At 32.0% G+C, this 10,397-nt stretch overlaps 1 protein-coding gene across 2 annotated transcripts; it reads left to right on the forward strand.

Annotated features, from left to right (window-relative positions):
- The first annotated feature begins 1,316 nt into the window (after window positions 1-1,316).
- LOC142633476 (ubiquitin-like protein ATG12) lies at window positions 1,317-7,629 on the forward strand. 2 transcript variants are annotated; one of them, XR_012843920.1, is made up of 7 exons: window positions 1,317-1,599; window positions 1,730-1,788; window positions 5,169-5,237; window positions 5,324-5,386; window positions 6,799-6,948; window positions 7,040-7,145; window positions 7,340-7,629. XR_012843920.1 is itself a non-coding variant. In XM_075807714.1 (6 exons), exons 1-5 carry the CDS (start codon window positions 1,560-1,562, stop codon window positions 7,097-7,099), a joined length of 291 nt encoding a protein of 96 aa, XP_075663829.1. In that variant the 5' UTR covers window positions 1,317-1,559; the 3' UTR covers window positions 7,100-7,145; window positions 7,340-7,629. The 2 variants fall into 2 exon arrangements, 1 of the variants encoding a protein (XP_075663829.1); XM_075807714.1 differs by lacking the exon at window positions 6,799-6,948.
- The last annotated feature ends 2,768 nt before the right edge of the window (window positions 7,630-10,397 follow it).

A 10,397-nucleotide genomic window follows, 5' to 3' on the forward strand; every position in this document is an offset into this window, starting at 1 on the left:
GAGATCTAGACTCCTTTGAAGTAACCCATTTATCATATTAGGAGGCCGTAGTTCTGTCAAAACAACTAACCACAAATTTTATCCATAACAACTACCTAGTAGGATAACCATGTTCTTCTTTACGATAAATAATGCTTATAGAGAACCTTTTTTTGATAGTTCAATAGTTACAATCGAGAATGGGGGATTTAATCCCTAAGATGTCTTTGTTGGAAACATCAAGAGATGTCAACTAATTGAGGTACAAGATTTTTGGCAATGCTTATTGAAAACTTTGGAGTTACTCAAGCTTGGCTTAGAAAAATGGCTTAGTAAAAGCATATATGAGTAGCCAAGAGCCTTACAATTCAAGTAGTAACTTTTGGTATTTTTAATGGAGACTTTTATAATTCAAATCCAATTCAATGATAAGATATTTTACCAATTAAACTAACTTCCTGTACCTTTGAATGAAGACATCCAGGATTGAAATGCCTTATTTGGCGACAAGAGATTTTACAAATTAAACTAACTAAAACCTACAAAAAGATATTAAGATCTGATTGAGTAATTTGATTTTAGGGAAGATAAAGTGGATTAGTGAAGGTAGAAGTTATTTAGGATTCATACACATTCATTATATGTCAAACAATAAGCTAATTGAATAAAGTTTCTTTTTATTTTTTAAAAATTATTTTAGTAGTGGGGATGGAAGATTTGAAACCTAGACGTTTTTATTGAAAACACTAAGAAGTATTTAGTTGCGCTATTATTCTCTTGGCAATTATTTGTTTTTTAAATATAGCCCATTTGAATCTCTTAAAAAGTAGGTCAAATCATGGTTAAACTAGTTGGTTCAAACCATGAACCAACCACCAATTCATCCCAATTATAATTCTATTAAAAATCAGAGAAAACCGAGAATCAAACCGGTTTAGTCGGTTAAAAATAGTTTATGTTAAAAAAAAATGACATTTTCCTAAGCAAATACAAAAAGTCGTTTCTGAAAAGAAAATGACACCGTTTATGTTGAAGTTGGTTTTTTTTTTTTTTTTTTTTTTTGCTAAATTTCTAAACTCATTATCTAAGTTTTTCTGTCCTTTTTAAATTTCAAAACACCCCAATTCAGACTTCCATTATCTTATCATCCAAGTGATTTTACCTTCTCAAAAGACTCAAAACAACATCGTTTTTTGCCTTAATTAAAATTAAAAATTTATTATTTATTTCCTAAAAATCATTAATTAAAAATAATTCCAGAAACTAAAAAGAAAAACTATTCAGGTAAAGGAAGACCCACCCTCCTCATAAAATCAAAATCCCCAAAACTATTCGGTGAACCCACCCCCAAAATCCCAGTCTAACCCGAAAATTGAGAGAGGAAGACGAAGAAGTAAATCGAGATTGAGAGGGTGAAGGAAATTGAGGTTCGAAAAATAACAAATAGAAAGCCCAATTGGGCCCAAACACTAAGCCCATAAACCTTGGAACCAATAAAACTTGCCGTGGAGACAGCAATTTCCCCACATCTGAGTCTGACCCGAAACTCGTTCTTTGTTTGTTTTCAGAGGAAAATAACAATGGCAGCTGAGTCTCAGTCTCCGGGTTCTGTTAAAAAAGGTGAACAACCAAACCCTTCAAGAAAAACCCATTAATAATAAATATTTAATTAATAGTTTTGAATATTTACTCTCAGTAATTGATTTTTTTTTTTTTTTTTTTTTTGGGTTTTGTTTTCAATATGATGTAGTGGTTGTTCATCTGAGAGCCACTGGTGATGCTCCTATTCTCAAACAAGCGAAATTCAAGGTATTCCTTAAATGGGTTCGATGTATTTTGTTCGAATTGTTTAGTGTTTATTACAATAACCATAATTGAATTTGAAACCCTGGGTGGACTTTGTATTTGTTTTTAGATTTTATGTGAGTTTCTGCATATGGGTTTTTCATATAAGAGTGAATTATGGTGTGTTAAGGGTCAACTTGAATTGATATTCTTTAATAAGTTGCATAAAAGACAGTTTTTTTTTTTTTTTTAAGTAGATGTGAATTGCCAGTATCTTATGGATGATGGATTTTGATGGAAAAAATTAGTCATGTAGTGTTGAGTATGATTTGTGAGAAATGCCAATGTTTGTGTCCTCATTGCAAGTATAAGATAGAATTTGGTACGATAAAGCAGCACCAAAAAAAAAAAAAAAGTATTTTGGGTGTACTGTTTGTGTAATTATATTTGTATGCTACGGTTTGTGGTTCCATGTATGTCATGAGAAACTTATCAACATAATATGTTGAAGATTACTATGCAAGTTTAATGGTTTCAATCTAAGTACTGAACTTGAGTTATGGCTATGGGTATGGTTGCAAAGAGTATTTATGGTAGTTGGCCATCTGTGTTGAATGTGTTGCTTAAAGATTCCATGTAATTTACATAGCAAGGTGGAGACAGCATTAGTTTTAGTCAGATTTCTTTCCCCTGTTCTTTATGACTCTGATTTGGAGGGCACTTCTTCCTGTTGACAATTGGTGTATCAAAAACTCATCAATGACATATGTTTCCAACATATCAGAAATTTGTGCAATTATCCAACTTTAGTTGTGTATGAATTGTATTATAGAATCAAAATTGATGCACGCCTTTTTTTTATTTAAAGAAAATATAAAAAAAAAAAGGTATATTGTTAATTGCATATAGAGCCTGTCTGCATTTGGCTTTGCTATCACATTTCTTTACGGAAATCCTGTTTGTTAATGCCCACAAATCCTAGATTTAAGCCAATGAGCCCTGGCACAAATGATACTTCCTTTGCCTATATAAATAGGGAAGGTGAGATCGTGTGTTCAAAACTCATTAAGTTTGTGTAACTTACCAATTAAAAAAAAAATGTAATAAGCTTTAAGAGAATTTTACAATGATAGTTGAGTGTTCTTGTCTTTACTTGACTTAAAATAAGTAATGGAAGTTGATTTTTGTGCTTCACTGATGAAACTTTTCTTGATAGCAGTTTAAATTATGAATGACAAAATGGCTTGATTTGAGGTCTAAGACTTTCTTGTTTCGTGCAGTCCTAGCCATCGAAGATTAAATTGTTACTACTTCATAAATTTGCCCATTCAAGATTTATTTTATGAGGTCTCAGGTGAAGGCCAATTGATGTAAAAGTGGTGCAATAGGGTTAAAATAATTTTAATTTGGGTTTTCATTTTTTTGGTTATGTCGTTTTCGTATTTAGGGAAAAATTGTCATTTCATTCATCCTGTGAATTTAGGGTATTTTAGTAATTTAGCTGAGTCTAGAATTTTCTAGAACATCTTAAGTATTTTAGATTTGGTTTTCTTTCAGTACAAGTTAGTATTTTTACTCTTTTCTTAGTTATTACATTATTAATTCAAACTAGGATTCTTAATACCAAAAAGGTCATACCCAATGCACAAAGTTCCCACTTTTGCAAAGTTTGGGAGGGGTAATTGGTAGGTAGTCTTAATCCAAATTTTTTTGAGGAGGCTAACTACCAGACTCAAACTTGCAACTTGTTGCTTTTGGTGGAAGGCACTAGGAGTTGTAATACTAATTGTACAAAAAATGCTAACAACAACAACAAACCTTAATCCTAAATTTCTGGGGTATGGATCCATAACAGATTGGACTGGTTATGGTTGGCCACATCTCATTTTCCTCCATTCTATTCTATCTGAATTTATACACTCTTTTTCTTCCTTAATTGACAAGTCCTTTTTTTATCACTTCTATTAATATTAATCCTCCATTGCATGTTTTTTTTATTACTTCCTTAATTGGCAAGCCCTAAACTTGGATCAACTCACTCTTTCTTACCGGAAAAATCCAAGTTGGATTATGTTCTATCATTCTTGGAAAAAAAAAGGATCAAATATCAATAACTATTTCATCTTTCAATTTCAAGTTTCTTTGTACTTCAACGTATACACAAAACATGAGTTTAAGGACAGGATAATAAATATTATTTGATTAACACAAAATTTGGTGTGACTGCATGTTTTTAGGGAAACACAAAATTTTCTGTTTGAAAATTTGCTTGCCTACTTACTTCCTTTCCCTCTTTCCAGTCCCTACTAACATTGCTAGGGGTATTGAGAAGGTGCAGAAGGATTTACTTTGGGATGCCATGGTGATTAAGTAAAAATTCAATTACTAATTTGGAAGATGGTGTGTGCTTATATCTAGCTAGGGGTTTTGGGAGTGAGAAATTTGGTATTTTGGGGAAGCGGTTGTGGCGCTTTGCCATAGAGGAGGTAAATGCTCTTTGGAGAAAAAGTAATGGTAAGTATGGGAGTGAATGGGGTGGTTGGTATTCAAAGGAGGAGAGGGAGGGGGTGGCGTTGGTCTTTGGAAGTTTATTAAAACGGGGTGGAAGCTGTTTTCCAGGTATATCAACTTTGAAGTTGGTAGAGGATCTAAGGTTTGATTTTGGAGTGATTCATGGTGTGGTGATCAGGCTTTGAAGGATGTACACCAAAGGTTATACAGTACAGAATAAGGAGGCAGCTGTGACAGATTATTTATGCTGGAATCCTGGATCTCTTCATTGGGATGTTTTGTTCATGTGAAATTTTCACAATTGGGAAATGGGGAGGTTGGCAGACGTTATGGACCTCATTTACTAAACAAAATTAAGAGGATTGTAGAAGACCTAATTTGTTGGAGACATACTAAGTACTAACTACTAAAGAGTAGGAGGGATGCCTCATCCAGTAGTTAATTTCTTGGCATGTTGGACAGGGAGGTTTGCAAAATATCTTGGTGGTGACAGTTGGAAGGTTGTCCCTTTGTGTCTTATGTGGGCCATTTGGAGATACTGTAATAATAGAGCTTTTGTGAACCTACATTTGAAAATGGATCTTAAGATGTTCTTTTTTAAATCTTTGTATGAATGGATGGCTATATGCCTTGTCATTCGTGTTCTAATCTGTTGTAACTTTCCTTAGTTTTACCATCTAAGAACAAACCTTGTGTATAGGGAGATGGTATCTCATGACCCTTTCATAGCATGTGAAACCCACAGCTGCGGGTCCCACATGTTGTGAGAGGAAAGTCTCATAAGACCGTCATATAAAATATTTCCTGTGTTGTGGTTGGTGTTCCTTCTTTTCAATAAAAATTTCCTTACAAAAAATCTTGCAATCATGTGTTCAATAATCTTAATTTGGCAGATACCTGGAACTGACAAGTTTGCTAAAGTAATTGACTTTCTACGCCGACAACTTCATCGGGAAACATTGGTGAGATGATCTCTGGTGTGTTTTTTTGTATTTGTTGCAACCTCTGGGCTTCATAGTATTAATCTCTTGTCCTTTTTTTTTTTTAGTTTGTCTATGTCAACAGTGCATTCTCTCCCAACCCAGACGAATTGGTGATTGATCTGTATAATGTAAGTTGCTGTATCTTCATTAATTTTTCTTACTATATTGTATTCTTTATTATGGCCATGGATAAATGCTTGCTATACTGGGCAATTTAATTAGTTATTTTTCATTCATATTTTTATTAAACTAAAGATCCAATTATTATATATGAAGATGATGATGATGAATTGGCCCAAATTTATTGTGAGAGTATCGACATTGTCTAATTTTTGAGTGATAGTAAAAGGTATAGTGGAAGACAAAGAAATGGCTTTAATTGGACATTCCACTTGTTAAGCTTTCCAAATATGGCTTATTCTATTTTTTGTAATTCACAATTTTTTTTTTTACTGTTGGCCGTTGGGGATAATTATTTCTGAAAGATTATAACACCTTTAAGATACATGAAATTTAAGCTGGGGGCAGGGGAGCTGCATGCAATGGACTGAAATTTGAACCAAACGTTCATTGCTTTGCTGTTGTTGTGGACATCATGCTTGTTGCGTGTACTTAAACTCAAATGTTTGATTGGCATTTGATCCCTTCTAACATTGTAAAATAATATCAACCATGAATGTCTTCTTTTGTTTACTTTAATATACATTTTCTGTTTTATTTTATGTGCACAAAAAGGGGGAGCCATGAATGTTATAGCTTGCTGTTTTGGTGGATATGGTATTCTTATTTAAAAATCCTATAAAAAAATTCTTGTCTTTCGATGTAGATGCATAACCCTAATACAAGTTCAAAGTGGAATAGAGAGTTCAGTTTTAAAGGCAATTAGAGAAAAGTGGAATACATAAACATCATTTTTAGGGGAGGAAGGCATCAATAGAGTACCGTGAATATTGTGTTAGTTTTTCCAATAATCAAGGAGTTGAAATATTAGGTTATGTTTAGTAACAGTTTTTGTTTTCTATTTTCAATAACTTGTTTTTGAGAATATAAAAAAGAAAAAAATTTCTTGTATTTTTGAAATCAAAAACATGTTTGGTTAGTTGAAATTAAAAAAAAAAAAATAGTTAAAAAAAAAAGCTTTTTGAAGAAAAAAATAGAAAATACTAAAATATGTCATTATTAGGATTTGAACTCTAATGCTAATGAGTTAGATTCATGAAATTTAACGTGTATTTTCATTGACTTTTAAAAATTAAAAACTGAAAACAGCATTTTGCATATTTTCAGTGTCTTTCACAAATTGAGTTTTGAGAACAGTTTTTGATTTTTGTCAATTTTTGGTTGCCAAACAAGTTTTTTAGTTTCAAAAATTGAAAATTGTCTTTGGAAACTGAAAATAAGGGGAAAAAACAATTACCAGACGTACCATTAATTATTTCTGTAGATTGTTTTTATGTTAAGCTCATGATGTCTCACCATTGGGTAATGAGTTCTGACCCTTCCAACTAGAATTTAGACTATTCTTTGGGACTAACCCTAGGGATTTATGTTCAAACTGCCTTTGTGTGTGGGATGGGGGACTGCACGTGTATGAGGATTAGTTTAGTGCTTGAAGAGCTTTACACATCTCCATAGTGCACGTGCGCGTGCACTAGGAAGAGGGGCTCCCATGTGGTGAAGCAAAAACAGTGTAAAAAACTTAATTCTCTGCTTATGTATTAAATTTCATAGCTGCTCTATCTATGACCATAACTTCAACTATTGCTACTTGGACTTTGCAGAATTTTGGTTTTGATGGTAAACTGGTGGTTAATTATGCTTGTTCCATGGCATGGGGCTAACTCTTGGATTTTGGTGAAGGGTCTGCTTGTGTAAAATTCATTCTTTGTAAGTATATTTACAATATGAATTCCATTTTTAATCTTTCAAATTTCTCCTTGGTATCATTCAGAACAACCCACCCCGCCCCCCATAATAAAAAAAAGGAAAGAAATGCCAAACTAAAAACCAAAAACATTTAAAAAAAATAAAAAATCAAGATCTATCCTACAAGTGATTTTAAGCGGCATCATATTTTGCAGAAGCTCGGATCATTACTTCCATACGAGCAAGGAAACACTATTTGGTGGTAAATTTGAAGATTATGATTAGGAGATTGAAGATTGGAACTGAAAGTTTAGATTCATAATCATTTGAGTTGCAGCCACACTTTTATTGAGTTGATTTGCTTACAAGCTGTAAATTACCTGGTTGATTGATATTCAATACATAATGATGTATATAGCTAAAAGGTTAATGCTAAATGTTCACATTTATATTACTTTTGGAATGTGAAGGCTGTCGGCCCTTAATCATCCATCTTTCCTAGACTTTTAGTTTGTCTAAATGTGCATTATGTGGATTCTCAAAAGAAAAAAAAAAAAAAAATGTGCTTCATGTGAGAAAATTGTGTCTAAAATGAAGGCAAAAATTGACTTATCATCCTTTGTTGGTAGTTCAGTATTATTGTTTCAGTAATAAATAAATAAAACAAAAAACATCATTGTATTTTAAAGCTTTCATTTACCATGTGCCATAAATTTTGAAAAATAAATACTCCATTTAAGTTGTGTCCTTCTACTTCTATGGGGATTGTCATCAATCAAGTGGAATGCATTATTGAAATGTGAAATAATCATGCTTGTGGATGTCTTGTCAATTTGTTATGTGGCAGATTTGGTCTTTGCAATATGATGCAGTGCACTGAAGGCAAAAATTAAATATATATAAAATAAATGGACAAAACTTATGTACTTAGGTGCTATTTTTAGATTCTCCTTTTACGATCTTGCCATGTAACTACTTAAAAAAATACATTTTCATCTATGAAAAAAAAGTCACATAATAATATTTTAAGAGAGGAACCTAGGGAACAGTACCTAACTACTGTACCTAAGTCTTGTTTAAAATAAATAAATTCAACTCAAATGTCAGCATATAACATTTTTTGAAGTTTTTTCTTTTAAAAGTTATGAATTCTACATTCTCTTATAAATTCACAATATCAAAAAAAAAAATATATATATATATATATATATATATATATATTTCTTAGTTAAGAAATATTTTTCTTTCCTTTTTAATTAATTAGAGTTTTCTACTAATTCTACTTATATTAGAAAAATGATTACTTTAAGAGCATATGGGAAAAAGATATAAAGGATTAATAGCTTTCTGTTTTATTATATCACCTCCCTATCAATGTGCTAATAGCGTTGAATTTGTTTTCTTGCTAAATGTATAAATGAATTAATAATTGTGCTTTTAGTTGTAGATATGTTATATATGAAATTATTTTAAACATGACCTTATTTCATATTGAAATGGTTTCTACTTAATGATTACTAAAAATCATAATTTTGATCTTTTTTTTTATAACCTTATAAAAATCATGAAAATTCATTTGAAAATTATTTAAACTCATTGAATTTATTTTTTACTTAAATTTTTTTATTATATTTTATAAACTCAATACCAATCTTTATATTTTAATTAATCGTTAAATTAATTATTTAAAGGAGAAAATATTTTTAGGTGTGACCAAATTTTCTAATGAAACAAACATTATAAAATAAAATATTTTATTGTGAAACAAACTAGCTTTAGAATGGAGAAAAATAACTATAGAAAGCCTAGAAACTGGAGGCGATAAAACTTGCCCAGGACATAGTAATCTCTTCATAGAAAAATAACAATGGCAGCTTTGTCTCAGTTTACGAGTTCTGTTAATAAAGGTTTGATATAAGTTATCTCTTTATTAGATTTTATATAATTTAAGTTTATTAGTGATTACCTTAAAAAAAATTTCTAAAGCTGTCACTATTGCAAAGAGTGTGTGCATGTTTGGTGGGATCTGTGTTGAATGCACAGCTTAAAACTTGCATGCAATGTACATTGCAAGTGACCATAACATTTTTTTTTACTAATACCCCTGCTCCCTTCCTGCCCTGTTCTTTATGTCTGTGATTTGGAGGGCATTTCTTGTTGCTGATAAGTGGTGTAAAAAAGATGTCAATGACATGTTAAAGTAGCTGCATGTTGTGTGTACTTAAAGGCAAATGTTTGATTGGCATTTCATCCAATCTAACTTTGTGAATAATATTAACCATTAATGTCTTTTTTCTTTCACTTTAATGTACTCTTGTCTGATTTATGCACCCTCCTGCCACCTCCAAAAATAAATAATAATGATAAAAAAGAGGTGTTTGAGAGGGGGAGCTGTGAATATGATAGCTTTCTGTTTTGGTGGGTATGGTATTCTTCATTAAAAAACCCTATATATAGTCTTTTGTTGTAGATGCATAACCCTAATACAAATTTAAATTTGGAATAAGGACTTTAGTTTTAAAGGCCATTAAAGAAAAGTGGAATACATAAGCATCATTTGTGGGGAAGATCTAGATTACTTGACAACTAATTTTGGCAGGTGAAGTTAGTTGCTTGTAGGTTTCACTATTTTGGCGGATGGAGTTAGTTGCTTATAGGTTTCACTGGTTGGAGGCGAGCCCGTAGGACTCTTCTTTAGAAAGGTTGCTAGTAAAGAAACAACAACAACAACAACAACCCAAAAAAAAAAAAAAAAAAAAAGAAGAAGCAATTATGTGGGAGAAAGGCATCAATAAGAGTAGTGATGATTGTGCTAGTTTTTCTAATAAGCAAGGGGTTGAAATACTTGTTTTTGGTGTAGATTTTTTCAGTAAAACTATTTTGAATTAAAGTGATCTTCTATACACTGAGATGCTTTTATGTCGAGCTCATGATGTCTCAATATTGGGTAATGAGTTCTGACTCTCCCCACTAGAATAAAGTCTATTATTTGGGACTAACTCCTAGGGATTTATGTTGGCAACTGCCTTTGTGTCTGTGTGAGATGGGGGCATTACACGTCTTAAAGTGTTATAGTTTGGCGCTCAAAGAGCTTTTACACATTTCCTCAGCACACACGTAGGTAGAGGGACAGGGGCTCCCTTGGGGCTACCTTTGACTAATTTAATCCTCTGCTTATATATTAAATTGCATAGCTGTTCTATCTATGACTATAACCTCAACTATTGCTACTTGGACATTGCAGAATTTTGGTTTTGATGGGAAACTGGTAGG

This window comes from Castanea sativa, chromosome 5 (assembly GCF_040712315.1).
Source record: "Castanea sativa cultivar Marrone di Chiusa Pesio chromosome 5, ASM4071231v1".
In the NCBI taxonomy this organism is placed as follows: domain Eukaryota; kingdom Viridiplantae; phylum Streptophyta; class Magnoliopsida; order Fagales; family Fagaceae; genus Castanea; species Castanea sativa.

Bases quoted from the DNA above. Each gene is read 5' to 3' on its own strand.
- LOC142633476 (XM_075807714.1), top strand. From the start codon at position 1,560: ATGGCAGCTGAGTCTCAGTCTCCGGGTTCTGTTAAAAAAG. The intron at 1,600-1,729 runs GTGAACAACCAA...AATATGATGTAG, and splicing joins TCCGGGTTCTGTTAAAAAAG to TGGTTGTTCATCTGAGAGCC. The intron at 5,238-5,323 runs GTGAGATGATCT...TTTTTTTTTTAG, and splicing joins AACTTCATCGGGAAACATTG to TTTGTCTATGTCAACAGTGC.